The sequence below is a fragment of the Rhinoderma darwinii genome, chromosome 5 (assembly GCF_050947455.1).
Source record: "Rhinoderma darwinii isolate aRhiDar2 chromosome 5, aRhiDar2.hap1, whole genome shotgun sequence".
Classification (NCBI taxonomy): Eukaryota; Metazoa; Chordata; class Amphibia; order Anura; family Rhinodermatidae; genus Rhinoderma; species Rhinoderma darwinii.
Window position 1 is genome coordinate 190,499,268 of NC_134691.1, and position 16,339 is coordinate 190,515,606.

Genomic DNA, 16,339 nt, shown 5'->3' on the forward strand with positions numbered 1-16,339 from the left:
ACTATGAATGAAAACAAAAGCACCACGTGCTTTTCTGTTTACAAACATACAAACAGAGTGTCATAATGATGGCGGCTGCGCGAAAATCACGCAGCCACGCATCATATGCTGATGACACACGGAGCTTTGAGGACCTTTTGCGCGCGCAAAATGCTGCATTTTTTGCGTGCGCAAAACGCACACGCTCGTGTGAATCCGGCCTTAGATTTTGTTTACACATCACATGTTTGTTGCAGAGTTTTGGTTGTAATTCTGCACTAAAATTCTGCAACAAACTACAGTATAATGTAAGTGAATTGGGTTTTAAGAAGCACCGTTCATTCAATCTAAAAAACCCTAGGTTGATTGTAGGAATGCTGCAGATGTCTATGCAGGACTGTGATATGACAGCCTCTATCACGTCATAAAGCTGGGCTGTAAAATACACATTAGCAGGAAGGATGGAGTTGAAGTCGGGGGGGAAAACAGGTATAAATGATGTTAAAGAGGCTCTGTCACCAGATTATCAAATCCCTATCTCATATTGAATGTGATCGGCGCTGCAATGTAGATAACAGTAAAGTTGTTGTTTTTTTAAAACGATAATTTTTGCCCAAGTTATGAGCAATTTTATATTTATGCAAATTAGCTTTTCAATGGACAACTGAGTGTGTTTTCTCGTTTTACCAACTGGGCGTGTATTGTGTTTTTACCAACTGGGCGTGTTTACTTGTTTTACCAACTGGGCGTTGTGAATAGAAGTGTATGACGCTAACCAATCAGCGTCATACACTTCTCATCGTTCCCACCCAGCTTCTTTCACTGCACAGACACACAGCGTGACGTCACCCACAGGTCCTTCACCATTGCGTCGGACAGAGAAGATACATGGGCTCCAGGCGTCCGAGAGGGTAATATGCTCGTCTCTAGGGAGTTTACTATGCTTACCTGCACACGGTGATGCTGCTGCAGATTCAACTGTACCCTCTCGGACGCCTGGAGCCCATGTATCTTCTCTGTCCGACGCGATGGTGAAGGACCTGTGGGTGACGTCACGCTGTGTGTCTGTGCAGTGAAAGAAGCTGGGTGGGAACGATGAGAAGTGTATGACGCTGATTGGTTAGCGTCATACACTTCTATTCACAACGCCCAGTTGGTAAAACGAGTAAACACGCCCAGTTGGTAAAAACACAATACACGTCCAGTTGGTAAAACGAGAAAACACGCCCAGTTGTCTATTGAAAAGCTCATTTGCATAAATCTAAAATTGCTCATAACTTGGGCAAAAATGATCGTTTTTAAAAAAAACAACACTTTACTGTTATCTACATTGCAGCGCCAATCACATGTAATAGGAGATAGGGATTTTATAATCTGGTGACAGAGCCTCTTTAATGTGTTTTTTTATTTTGGACCCACAGACCACTTATTGAAATCCCTAGAACAAAACCTTTTATAACTAGTTGTATCACCTTTGGAAGCAAGAATTACAACCAGTGGCCTCAATGTTGAGAAGTCAAAGGCCACCCTTTTTTAAAACTGCTTTAGGGCTGGAAACACACATCGCGTTTTTTGTGCAGATTTTGGTGCAGTTTTCTTTAGCCAAAGCCAGAAGCGGAACCAGGAGATAAGTTCTTCCTTTATATTTGCCATTCCTATTGGCTTGTTCCTCTTTCTATTGGCCGCCGTCTTCCCCATTTTCTCCTACTAATTGGTGGCCCCCATTTCAGGATCACCCCAGGCTCTTCCAATGCTCCATCCGCAGCTATGCCCTTCCTGCCCCCCAGCGGAGCATATGGTCACTGGTGCTAGACTAGCTGAGGCCAGCATATGAAAACCTGACAACCTTGAGGGGTTTTCTTGTGCACATAGACAATCTGTGAACGGTCTTCAGGTTGAAAGGAGCGCCAATAACAGCCGAAGACACAGGGCGCTCAGCTAAACGCTTCTGACACTTTGTTCCAGCGACAGTGGGGGTCTCAGCACCTGGACCACCACCAATCCAAACTTCTGATACGTTTCTATGACATATCAAAAGTTTTCTGAAAGTACAGTTACTCTTTAAGGCTCTTTTACATGCGTACAAACTCTCGTCCCTGATCATTGCCCCATATAAATATAGCAGCGGTCAGTCGACGAATGAGCAAACATTACTTGGTCGGCTGAGCGCATCTTTTATGCTTCCATAAATATAGTTATCGGCAGCAATATGCAAACGATATCACTGCCCCCATACTCCAGATCAAGGCTCCAAGTAAATTAAGCAAATGATCCACATGCTTTTATTGCCGATTGGCGCTCGTTACTGGGCAGAACGTCTGTCCACGCAACGCAAGTCCACCTTTAGTCTCTGTTCTGTCAAGAAACGTACATCTCGTTGCATGGAATAGCATAGCCTGTTCTTGATAGAACAGGGACTATCTGATTGGTTGAAAAAAAATCCACTAAAATCAATAAGATCAGTTATCATTTATGTTTTCCGTTTTAATCAATTTAAAATGAATCCGTTAAAACAGCAACCAAACATTAGTATGAACAGAGCCTTAGGCACACTGCCGTTAGAGGGAACCATGATGTCACGACGGGAACCATCATGGAAACCCAACTGACCCCATGATGAGTTAGCGGGTCTATTGGGAACTATCACATGAAGGATCCAGCACAACTTTGTAGCTTGTTATGAATGAAAGCCACAACTGAACAGAGCTTTATAATGCAAGTGAAAAAAGCTTAAAGGACTATTCCCACCGTAGGCATTTATGGAATATCCACCGTTGTATGCCATAAATGTCTGATAAATGCGGGTCCCAGTTCTGGGTTTCACATTTATCTTTAGAACAGGGGCCCCTCGATCTTTGTTCCGCCCGGTGAGCCAGACGCCGCTTTCAGATGGTTAATGGCCTTCTCCATTGATTCCTATGGGAGTTATGGAAACAGCTGAGCAAACGGGCTCTACTGTTTCCGTAACTCCCATGGAAGTCAATGGAGAGAACCACGCACACCTATTCATTCATTCTCTACCCGTGGATATGCTATGGATTTGCCTCATCACAGATCTGGCCGCAAATACCGGAAACAATAGCGCAGCATGCGGTGCAATTGTTTCCAGTAAAACCATGGACACCATGACGGAAACCATTAAAGTTAATGGGTTCCGTTATTCGCCGATGGTGTCTGTCATACAATGAAACAGGCGCTTCAGGCATTTTCGTTGTCCTGCTCCTCTGACGGAGCAGAACAATGGGGAAACTGACGCAGGTGTATACAGGACCCTTGAAGGCACTGTTACCGCAGCATGCTGTGATATTCCTGCTGTCAAAACGACAGAACCTTGACGGACATCATTAGAAGTCAATGCGGTTCATGCGACAAATCCAGCCTATGTGAACAGATACTGTAAAAGTTAGAGCATGGACTCCATTAGTTTCCCAATATGTATTCAATGCCACACAAGTCCATTGAAAAGTCGTATTAATAGCATTACTCCAGATTTGAAATGGCGTCTTTACTTGTAGCCTTCATCAAAACGTTCACGGCAGGTCAGGAGAGCCGAGAAGACGCGGACGGGGCAGGACGGGGGGCGTGGTCTGGAGGAGAGGGTAAGGTGACAGAAGGAACAGGAAGACGTGGAGAGGTTCTGGCTCAGGGTGGGAGGGAGGAAAGTGGCTGCTCTAGGATACGGTGTCCCGGACAAGAGAGGGACGTCCGCACCCGGGACCATAGAACAGGAGTGGACTGTGCTGGAGAGCCGAGCCACCTATAGACAGCTCTTCTGTATCACCCAGGTCTGCGGTTCAGCGGTCACCTGCTCAAAGTTTGTATGTGACATGTACGTGTCTATGTGGTGAGCAGGATAGGCGGATGACTGGACTGCGCGGAAAAGTTTGACTTTGCAATTTGGGCATTAAATTGGTACTTTGTGGGTACTTTAGTGATTCCATGGCATTGAGTGGTGCAGTGTCTTAGTAATTGATTTTTTTTTTTTAGAAAGTTTCTAAAACTGTTCTACAAAGATCTGAGACCTGGTGGGGTACATGGTTTTTCTAGTGGTTACTTTTTCTATGATCCGTATGTATGAGACCTGGTTAGTAGGGACTGAGTGGGATTTGAACTTGAAATATATTTTGGTAAGGTGACTTTTTATATGACCTGAGACCTGGATAGTAGAGTAGTAAACGAGCTTGGAATACGTGGATCTTATAAAGGTAACTTTTGGTATGATCTATAAGTCTCAGAAGGGGTTAATACTGCAGTAGTTGAGCTATATAGATCGTTTTTGTAAAGTAATCTGTCCTGTTGTCTATTAGTTGTTACTATTTTGTCCAAATAGTATAGAACTTCTATGTGTGGTCAGCATTCGGTACTTGTGGAAGGGGCGAGTACCTGGCATATATTGATAGGACTTCCTTGAGACGTCTACTTGTATTTCCGCTAGATCAGTGAGTGTGACGGAGATATAAATCATGAATAAGAGGAGACGTGGTTTGGTAAGTGCTTGGCAACCTCTGAGGAGAAGGAAGGGTCTTTGCCTACTGGCTGCTGTCGCCTGTATGTTGTTCTTTGGTTTCCTATTGTTCAGTAAAGATGCAGAAGACGGTGATACCCAGAATTTTGAGGGTCGGAAAGTTGAGGAGCATCATGAACGTAGAGAAGAACCGGTCAATCAAAATGAACTAGACTATGAGCAGCTGAGGAGACCAGTGTATGAAAAACCACCATTGGACCTACATGCCTTGGGCGAGTTTGGTCGCCCAGTAAGACTTAATCTTCAAGGGGAAGAAAAGAAACTGGAAGAGGAAAGTATCAGCAAACATCAGATAAACATCTACCTCAGTGAGAAGATCTCACTACATCGCCGCCTAGAGGAGAGATGGAACCCAATGTAAGTCCAAATTAACCCCTGAATTGTTAGTGGTGAGGCCTACTTAGATATGAATGATAATTTCTTCATATATGGACCGTATGGCCAGTTCGAATATTCTAATTCTTCATTTTCAGGACGTATTCTCTGCATTTATTATGTTCAAGCAGTTCAGATAAATTTTACAATTAACATGGACATTATTTCTATGAAATAGATCATGATGGGCCATAATTGGGTGTGTAAATGGACATGCTGTTAGAAATAGTGATTCTGAACATACCACGTATGTACCAGTATCGAAAAAGATGGGTTCACCCATAAAATTTTACTTTAATCTCTTTTCTCTACCTATATTTGCTTTAGATTATTACTTTGTAACTGATGCCCATGGACAGAACTCTGCCCTTTGATGGATCACACAATATTTAGTTCTGTCTTCATGCCAAACCATTAGATGACATAACAGGTTGCACTTAAAATTTAGTTATGGCACAAGTTATCGCACTATCGGGCGCCCCACAGGTCAGATAGACGGGTCCAGGAGTTGTGTTGTGTGGAGAAGTCCTCACATTACAGACTTGCCTTAGCTGTGCCTGCCTAAAATGATAAGACCGTTGTGGTCACAAAAATATATTCTTGACCAAGAACCTGTATCAATATATTAGTCCTATATCAGTCCTATATCCCACCAAATAACTCCCCATATCTCCGCTTCCTTGACTCTCTTTTTGAGAGAACGAGTGGTATAATGGGGTTAACTCCAGTCACAAAGACAACCTCTATTTAAAATGAAGCCAGATTAACAGTCTGGCTCATCTCATTTCCCGGCGATAATCTGTTATCACTGTGGAAAGCCGCATCACGCAGGAGAAATTTAGCATTAAGTAGCAGCCTTTTGAATGAAGGTTTAAACTCTGTTATTCAGCAAAAACATTCATTGATAAAATTCTGCATTGCTCATGTGATGGCACACAGTTGCATGGATCGTTACTTTATGTATATTAGAGATGTGTCTTTGAATGATCGCAGCACCTCTGTGTCCATCACATGACCATGGACATGAAAGTATCCATTGGTAGTAAACAATGAACGTTCTCCGTGAGCAGTTAATACAGAAAATATATTGGAGAATTGCTTGACTTTTAATTAGACAAAAAATAACATTGATTTCCTGTAACCAGATGAGCCCTTTAAGTTTTGTCTTTCGAAAATGATGTGGTTTGTGGCTGTGGCCCCTTCATTTTTGTTGAGGATATGTCATTAATGAACCCCTTTAATAGAGTGGAGCACATGGCATAGGTCATCAATGAACCCCTTTAATAGAGTGGAGCACATGGGATAGGTCATCAATGAACCCCTTTAATGGAGTGGAGCACATGGGATAGGTCATCAATGAACCCCTTTAATAGAGTGGAGCACATGGGATAGGTCATCAATGAACCCCTTTAATAGAGTGGAGCATATGGGATAGGTCATCAATGAACCCCTTTAACAGGGTGGAGCACATGTACAGTCAGATGTAATGTACAGTTTATGCCTGATTTATAGCAGCCTGAAATCTGAATGCCATCACTATCTGTAATATTTTTTTCACCTTTCAGTTTACTTTTTTCATTTCACACACACACACACACACACACACATATATATATATATATTATATTATAAAGGTTGCATACATATTATATAGTCGCTTACATATACATTCGGACATAAATTGACAGGAATATATGCAATCCAAGTTGCTAAATATCTTTACAACATAATGTAATGGAGATTAGCAAAGGAAGCCCTGATCACAATCTTACATTTCTTGTAATACCGTGGGCAAAGCACGATTTTTCTCTCCCTGCTCTACCAGTGACCCTCTGCAGCCTGATACCTTGTGGGAGCCACTATGGGGGCATAATACTTTGTGTGTGGAGGCACTATGGGGCACGATACTGTCTGTTTGGGCACTATAGGGCATGATACAGTGTTGGGCGGCACTCTGGGGCATGATACTCTGGGTGGTGGCATAATACTGTATAGGGGCACTATGGGGGCTTGATAATGTGTGGGGTCACTTTGGGACATGATACTGTGTGAGGGCACAAATGGGACATTTTTGCTGTGCAGGGCCACTAAGGAGGGATCAGCACTGTGTGTGGACACTATTACTGTGTGCCATACAAAGAGCGCACTATGAAAGTGTGTGCCCACAGGGTGGTACTATTACTTTGTAGGGGCACAAAGGGAACTGGGTGTGTATGGACAGGGACTGGGCGGGGTTAATGTTAAACAAGCGTCTGTGCGCGCACACATGGGTTGTCCATCTTTATGATCGGTAAAATTTGTGAGGGTTGATAATGGTGTCCTGCTATTAATGTGCTGTTTGTGTAACCCAATGCAAGTATTAGTATCATTTAGATACTCGTGTTAAAGGGAATATGTCGCTAGAATTTTTTTTTTTTTTCAGTTAAACAGTTAGTATATAAGTGATTACACATTGTTTTAATTTTTTTATTTTTTTCACAAGTCAGAAAATATTATAAATTAGATTCTAATTTATAACATTTCCATGTGCTGGTCACTAGAGGGAGCAATTCCCAAAATTGCAGCATGGTCAATGTGGTAAAGCAACCTCATTGCTTTATGCTGCAAATTTGGGGTAAACACACTCGCTCTAGTGTCCTCACACAATCCCCCCTCCCTTATTCTGGCTAGTGCCAGGAGCAGGAGGGGGTTGAATCTTCTAGGAGGATTAGATACAGTGGTAATAAGGCAGTATAACGTGAACATACACAAACATAATACACACATCACATACACAAACATAACTTACCTGCTCCTTTTGCCGCCTCCGCTCCTATACCTTGCGTCTTCGCTGCCTTGAACATATGGCCGGAAGCCGCGACCGTAAGTCGTCATCTTACTGTCTGGCAGTGGCTTCCGGTCCACATGAAAATGGCGCCGGATTTCTCTCTGCGAACGAGCTTAGTTTTGGTCCCTGTGGGAGCGGCGCATGCGCCGTTCCCACACAGACGGCGTACACTGCAGTGAATGCAACGGCTCCCGTTCCCATTCTCTATGGGGATGTATGTGCCGTATTCCATCACTGTATGTGTCGAGATGAAAAAAAAAAATGGCAGCCCCCATAGAGAAGTAAAAGTAAGGAAAAAGTAAAAAGTACAACACAAGAACACAAATAAATAAAACTTATTTTAATATCATACTAAAAGCAATATTATATAATAAAAAAAAATGTCATGACACCTTCCCTTTAATGAGTATGCACTGCATGATGTAGCAAGCCTAATTTATAAGGCCAGGATCACACACACCGTTTTGATGCAGTTTTTGGCGGCAAACACAAGTGAACACAAACGAAAGAGCTGCATCAGTCTTTTCTCTATACTTTTCCTGCCTTCTGGGTCCACTACTGGCTTTGGCAAAAAAAATGAAGCCAAAAACTGCATTAAAACTGTGTGAGATCCTGGCCTGGAGTCTCTTTCTCCTATATTATTCTGGTCAGTATTTTGTATCCGTATTTGTAAGCCAAAACAAGGAGTGGGTCCAAAACAGAAGATGTGCAAATCTTTCATTGTACTTTTTGTCTGTAGGTTCCTCTCCTGGTTTTGGCTTCCAAATACTGTAGCAAAATACTGTTGTGTGAAAGTGGCCTAAGGGTATATTCACATGCAGCAGAAACGCAGTGGATCAGCTGATGAAAATTCTCAAAACAAATCCGCTACGTGTGTGGGTGCACTTCGGCAGGTTTTAAATGGACAAAATACAACAGCTTTTTAGTGTCCGCGTTATGCCCCTGATCAACTAGACTTCGATTTCTATAGAATTCTATGGTAATCTAAATTCACTACCATAGAATTATATGTGGTCTTGTCCACAATAGGACATATTATAGCTGCGTGAAAAAAAACGGTAAAGGGGTAACTAAACTTTCAGAAAACTTCTGACATGTCATAGTGACGTCACAAGTTTTAATCCGTGGGGGTCTGACTACTGAGACCCCCACCGATCGCTAAAACGAAGCAGCAGAAGCGCTTGGGTAAGAGTTGTGCCACTTAGTTTCTGATCAGCCTTTCTCTGAAAGCCGAGCAGTTGGCATACGGGCCCATAGACTTTCTACTGAGTCCATACACCGAGCATTTCTGCCGCTTCGTTTTAGCGATCGGTGGCGTCTCAGTGCTGGGATCCCCACCGATCAAAACTTTTGACATGTCAGAAGTTTTCAGAAAGTTTAGTTAGCCTTTAAGATTGTGTTCACACATCAGTCAATTTGTCTTTTTTGCTGCAGTTTTTTTAAATCACATTGAAAAGTCATCTTTTTGTGAGCATTGTAGCAAAAAACACAATTTGATTGCCATGTGTTAACACAACCTGATAAAAATAAATACTTAATAAGATCTCACATCTGCTTGCTTGCAGATTATTGCTTACACAGCACAGCGTAAAAGTGAGCTTAAAATAAGTAAAAACATAAGATGGATATATGACAACTCCTTAAACTTACAGTTCTTGACTAACCACTGTTTGTCAAAAGTGGGTTTTAACTTTAAAGATAATTGGCATGGAAGTGAGAGGGAAAGTGTGGCTTAACCACCTCACCTTTACCCTCAGCTAAGTAACCTTCTGACCTTGAGCTGAAAACCTGAATACTCAAAGACTATTCTGTTCAACTCTAAGCTGGATTGGCACTGTGCAGGCAGTAAAGAAAGCGAGAAGTAACAATTATGATTTTAGGTGTTAATAATGAGATTTTTGTAAAACCACATCCTGTACAAAAAATGACATATATACAGGTCTATCTGAACTAGTGACTTGTAATACATAATAAAGAAAGGGATGTAACATTGCGCAGTATAGTGGAGGCCCGGGAATGACTGTTATTGTAGGGGAGGCCATTAGGAGCAATTCCTAATGGATGGGTTTAGCAGGGTTTCATAAGGGGTTGATGATTGCCGCCATTCCGTTAGCATCCGGACCAGAAAGCAGCCTGCCCACCCTAATATGTTCCCGGTGGAATGGTGTGGGTTATTTCTGTCTCCAATGTCTTTATATGTCATAAAAGTTGGCGTGAAGGTGGTCTTTGAAGGCAGTTATCGTTATTCTGGTTTTATGGGGCTCTTCGGCAGTATGGCAAAATCTCGAGTTCAAATGGATTGGTCAATGGTTATTCAGTGGACCCCGCTTGTGTGAAGAATAGGAGAGAGCAGTACCATTGACAAATTTGTCACCCCTGAGTTGGCAAGATGCGACTGGGGATTTTCCCGGTGTACTGCATGAATACAGCCTTCCTTTTATTAATAATGTCCTGTTGTATTGAGTTATTTGTAACTTATTGTTAAGCTTTGTACTGATGTGGACATTATTTTTAAACTGTCAAGCAGCGTATTTAGCGTATTTTTGAAGGTTAAAGAAGGGAGATAGTGTTTTTTATTTAAGCCAAACCAACTCTTCAATACCCTAGTAAAGGTTTAGAAGTTTTATCGCTTTGTATTAGATTCCATTATTTACTTATCGTCTGGTTTCATGGGTGCCAGCCAGTTAGAATGGTGATAATCTGAGAAAAAAAACATCTGCTTATTGTGCCCAATAAAGTACCTTAAGTAAATAAATATCTTAACTCTTTTAATGATTGCAGATATACACGTTCCCTGTTATTGTAACATTACATTGTAATTACACGTTTTACTTTAATAACGTATTTTTTATTTTGTGTGCTTTCCTACAAAATCAGAAAAAACTTGTGAAATTTTAATTGTCTCAAAATGCCATTCAAAACATGACAAAGTTCATATGCACACACATATATATGTATGTGTATATGTCTCGGTGGTGTTACCCATGTCCACCAATAAGATACTTGCTTTTTTGTCTCATGCTCGCTGGTCCTACTTATCGGCAGCCGCGACCGTAGGAAACTTTCTTCATGCCGGCGTCTCCATCCCCAGAGACGCCGGCACACACGGCAACAGCTCCCCTCGATGTCCTGTATGGTCAGTTTAGTACTCCAGCCACACTGGACTATTATAAGGGCTCTGCCCTTCCTCTCCTTGCCTGAGCGTTGTTGTGTCTACCCATTTTCGTTAGCAAAAGGTCCCTTAGTTGTATCCTGTTCCCAGGGTTCCCTTTTCCTGTATCCCGTATCCAGGAATTGTGTTTGTTCCTGAGCGAAGTCTAGTGTTGGAGTTGAGTTCATCCTCTGTGCCAAGCATCTCCTGCCACTCCAAGTGTCATCTTTGCCGAGGAGTCTGCTACGCCATAGTGCCTGGTACGCCATGTGTCTGTCAGAACTTCTATACAGGTACTCAAGTTCTGAAAACTTACATTGACTGTGTTTTGGCCAGCTGCTACTCCACTAAGGCAGAGCGACCTAGTGGGTCCACATACTCCCAGAGTCGTGACAGTATGCTTAGGCCATGGATCCCACTGGTCAACTTAAGTTGGCGGTACAGGTGATGCAAACGGACGTGCGTGACCACCAAGATTGCCAGGATCAGCTCCTAAAGGCAGTAAATTCGATAATCAGCGTTTGGCTCATCCTACTGCATCGCCTCTGGCTGCTTCTGCTGTTCCACTACCTATTAACGCTCCTGCATTCCCTGGGTCTACAATTTCGCTGCCTCTACCGCCTTGCTATGATGGGGATCCTAAGGTTTGTAGAGGCTTTATCAATCAATGTACAATCCACTTTGTTATATGCCCATCTCTTCCTCTCTGATGAGGCTAAGTTAGCGTTTATTATTTCTCTCCTCGCTGGCAAAGCCCTGGCATGGGCAAACCCCATCTTGGAACGAGAGGGACCGGAATTCTCTGATCTACCACTGTTTCTAGAGACTTACCATATGGTATTCGAGGAACCGGATCGAACATCCTCTGCAGCTGTCTCACTGCTGACTCAATCAAGGGGAGTCAACTGTAGGGGAGTACGCCATCTCCTTCCGTATGCTGGTTGCGGAGCTGGCTTGGAATAATGAGGCCTTGGTTGCGACTTTCTGGCAGGGTCTTGCTCCTCATATTAACTGGCAGCTCGAGAACTTCCTTCATAGTACTTCTGGCAACCCGGATCGATATATGGATCCAAGAGCACACTCTGGAAGTCCATCAGGAGAGAAGATCTTATCCACCGGCACCAAACTTTCAAAGGCTGCTACTGCCCTCTTCTGCGCTCTGGAGGAGCCTATGCAGGTGGATAGACTCAGATTGGCCGACCAGGAACAACAACGCAGACGATCGACTGGATTGTGTCTGTACTGTGGCCACAATGGAAGTTAAAGCCGGAAAACTCCAGCACCTAGGCTTGATTGGAGAGATAATCCTAGGTAAATCTCCCTCAACCACTAAATTCTCTCCCAAACGGTCTATTCCTGTATCAATTGTCACCAGTGAAGGATCGCACAGTGTACCTGCCTACTTGGATTACGTAGCAGCTGCAAATTTTATCCAGCAGGACCTGGTAGACAGTCTTCAGTTGATGCACAGCCCCTGCTGGCGGTCGTTTTAGTTGATGGACAGCCCCTGCTGGACCCTAGTCTGTCTATTACTAAGCAACTAAGACTACAGAAAGGAGTTCTTCATTCGGAACTAATTGCCTTCTACGTCTTAACTAAAGCTTTTAACGCTCTCTTGATAGGATTGCCATGGCTCTGCCAGCATGCCACAGTTCTTGATTGGAATTCCGGAGATGTCCTCCACTGGGGACCCCGATGTCTGCACTGCTGCCTGCCTCAGGTTCATCCCGTCCTTTCTCCACTACCGCAGTCACTCTCTGGATTGCCTCCACAGCATCCAAGCTACAATGATGTCTTCAGCAAGGAGCCAGATGTTCTTCCTCGCACGAAACCCAGGCCATGTCAGAGTATGTCAAGAAGAACTTGGTGAGAGGGTTCATCATACTTTACGAGCCGGATTATTTTTCGTGGAGAAAAGGGATGCATTTATTACCATGGGTTAAATCAAGTCACGTTAAAAAAAAAAAAACAAGTACCCTTGGCCTCTTCTCTCTGAGCTCCTTAACAGGATTCGTGGAGCCAAGGTTTTTACGAAGCTGGATCTACATGTCGCCTATAACCTGATTCATATACGCAAGGGTGACATATGGAAATCCGCATTTAACACCCGAGACGGTCACAATGAGTATCTTGTCATGCCTTTTGGACTGTGTAACGCTCTGGCAGTATTCCAAGAATTTGTGAACGGCATTTTCTGTGATCTTCTGTATGTCTGTGTGATGGTGTATCTAGACGACATTTTGATCTACTCACCAGATCTGATGACGCATTGGAAGCATGTACGCCAAGTTTTGTTGCAGCTAAGGGGGAATACATTTTACGCGAACCTGGAGAAGTGCGTATTTGAAAAGAGGTCCTTGCCCTTCCTGAGCATTGTCTCCAATCATAATCTTCAAATTGATCTGGAATAGGTGAAATCCATCTTGGAGTGGCCACGTCCTCAAGGTCTTCGAGCTATACAGAGATTTTTTTGATTTGCTAATTTTTACCGTCCGTTCATTCAAAATGTCTCGTCCCTTACTGCTCCCATCGCCGCTCTTACCAGAAACTGAGTGAATGTTAAGGACTGGACCCCTTAGGCAGAGGTAGAGTTCTCCAACCTCAAGAGCGCCTTTACGTCTGCCTCTGTTCTTCGCAACCGTTTTCTATGGAGGTCGATGCCTCTTCCATTGGTGCTGGAGCAGTCCTGTTCCAAAAGAATTCTAAGTGTAAGGCAGTATCTTGCGGATTCGTTTCCAAACTCTTCTCTCCTGCTGAGCACAACTACTCCATTGGGGATCAAGAATTGCTCTCTGTCCAGTTTGCCTTAAAAGAATGGAGACACCTGCTGGAGGGGTCTGCTCATCCCATAATTATCTACACCGATCACAAAAATCTTACATATCTGCAGTCTGCACAGCGACTGAACCCTCGTCAAGCTAGATGGTCACTGTTCTTTGCCAGATTTCGATTTATTCTCCACTTCCGCCCTGCGGACAAAAGCATTAAAGGGAATGTGTCGCTAGAAATTATTATTATTTTTTTTTTTTTTGTTAAACAGTTAGTGTATAAATGATTAAACATTGTTCTAATTTTTTTAATTTTTTCACGAGTCAGGAAATATTATAAATTAGATTCTAATTTATAACATTTCCCAGTGCTGGTCACTAGATGGAGCAATTCCCAAAATTGCAGCACTGGCATGTGGTAAAGCAACCACATTGCTTTATGCTGCAAAATTTGAGAATACACACTCGCTCTAGTGAGCTCACAGAATCCCCCCTCCTTTATCCTGGCTAGTGCCAGGAGAAAGGAGGGGATTGAACGTTCAAACCTCCTACACTGTGTGTCGCCATTTTTTGAGCTAACACACAGTGTAGTAGGTTTACATACAGTAGTAATAACACACTAAAACACGTACATACACAGAAATAACTTACCTGCTCCTGCCGCCGCTCCCTCCGGTCCGTCCGCTCCGTCTGCTCCCTCCGCTCCAAGTGCTGGCTTCAGAACACAAGTCCAGAAGCCACGACCGGAAGTAGTAATCTTACTGTCCGGCCGCGGCTTCCGGTCCACAAGAAAATGGTGCCGGACGTCGCTCGGCCGAAGACCTTCAATTTGGACTGTGTGGGAGCGGTGCATGCTCCGTTCCCACACAGACGGCGTACAGCGTAGTGGATGGAACGGGTCCCGTTCGCATTCACTATGTGGCGTTATGTGCCGTATTCCATGTCTGTATGTGTCGTTAATCGACACATACAGAGATGGAAAAAAAAATGGCAGCCCCCATAGACAAGAAAAAGTTAAAAAATAAAAAAAAGTAAAACACAAATAAATAAAACACAAAGCAAATTGATATAAAATTATATTTTTTCGCAACACTCGTCCTTTAAGGCTGATGACATGTCTGTCATTTGAAACTGACGACTCGAATGAGAAACCTCAACATATTATTTATTGATCCTTCTAGAATTATTGCTGTAGATCCTCTGCAGATCAAGGACAATCTTCCTGTAATGATATTTGTCCGTCCTGCTGACAGGAAAATAATTCCAAACTGGCCGGGCATTCTGGTGCCCGCAAGACTCTGGACTTTATTGCTCGTCATCATTGGTGGCCCTCACTACCTAAAGATGTCTTGGACTTTGTTTCCTCCTGTGCTAATTGTGCCCTAAAGTCCTCTCATTCAAAACCTGATGGTCTGCTCCAACCTCTACCGGTGCCTGATGCTCCCTCGCAACAAATTGCTATGGACTATATCACTGACCTTCCCCCTTCTGCTGGATGTACTACGATCTGGGTAGTAGTGGATCATTTCTCTAAAATGGCACATTTTATTCCTTTAACGGGCCTACCCCCACCCGGTCCTGGCAGATCTGTTCATTCAACACATCTTTCATCTACATGGACTACCTCTTCATATTGTTTCTGACCAGGTTGTACAGCTCACGTCTAAATTCTGGAGAGCCCTGTGTAAATCTTTTGGATGTGAATCTGGACTATTTCCTTCTGCCTATCACCCACAGTCTAACGGTCAAGTGGAAAGGATCAAACAAATACTAGAGAATTATCTCTCTCCGTTATTGTGTCTCTGTCCAACATGACAATTGGGTACAGCTTTTTCCTTGGGTGGAATTCTCTTACAATAACCATACAAGTGAGTCTACTGCCTCCTCTCTGTTCTATATTGTATACAGTCAGCACCCACGAGTTCTTCTCCCAGTGCCAACCATGTAAAAAATGCCTGCAGGCAATTTTTCATTCGGGACTTTTCTTCACATCTGGCAGCAAACAAAGTCCACGATTCTTCAGGCAGTGGATAGCATGAATCATATGCAGGTCTGGCTCTCTTCAAGGAACATTTGTCTGAAGATCCCTTCCCACAAATTTGCTCCCAGTTTCCTCGGCCCCTTCGAGGTTTTACAGCAAATAAACCCTGTGTCCTATAAGCTTAAACCAGGGGTGTAGCTAGGGGGGGCATGTGCCCCAGGCGCATCTAGGTGGTAGGAAAGGGGGGGCTCCGTAGCGGAGCAGCTGATCATTGCGGATAAGCGCCCTGTATGTCGGACATCAGCAGCAGCGATCAGCGTTAGGAAGAGCCAGGAGTCCATGCGGCAGCGTTCTGACTGGGGTCTGTGACTGAGTGGGAGTGTCACCTGATCTCACTGGTCCACTCCTGGGCTGTCACCGACCCTAGTTAGAAGGAACTCCGCCGCTGCCTGCGCCGCATGACCTCCTCAGCTCTTCCGGTGAGTCACATCCGGCATAGCGGACAGTGGTAGAGGTAGGCTACCGCTCTCCGCTCTGTTTACAGTGTGGCGCTATTTACAAGGGGTAGGGTGTGGCGCTATTTACAAGGGGTGGCAGGCTGTGTGTGGCACTATTTACAAGGGGGGGGGGTGTGCCGCTATCAACAAGGGGGGCAGCGGGCTGTGTGGGGCACTATCTACAAGGAGGGCTGTGTTGGTGCTGTTTACAAGGGGGGCTGTGTGTGGCGCTCTCT

At 43.8% G+C, this 16,339-nt stretch overlaps 1 protein-coding gene across 1 annotated transcript in view; it reads left to right on the forward strand.

Moving 5' to 3' along the window:
* The first annotated feature begins 4,325 nt into the window (after nt 1-4,325).
* GALNT12 (polypeptide N-acetylgalactosaminyltransferase 12) overlaps nt 4,326-16,339 on the forward strand; it is a 72,539-nt gene continuing 60,525 nt past the window's right edge. Inside the window, exon 1 of the mRNA XM_075826832.1 lies at nt 4,326-4,861. Coding sequence (XP_075682947.1) covers nt 4,443-4,861 — 419 coding nt within the window. The 5' untranslated portion in view covers nt 4,326-4,442. The remainder of the gene's footprint in view (nt 4,862-16,339) is intronic.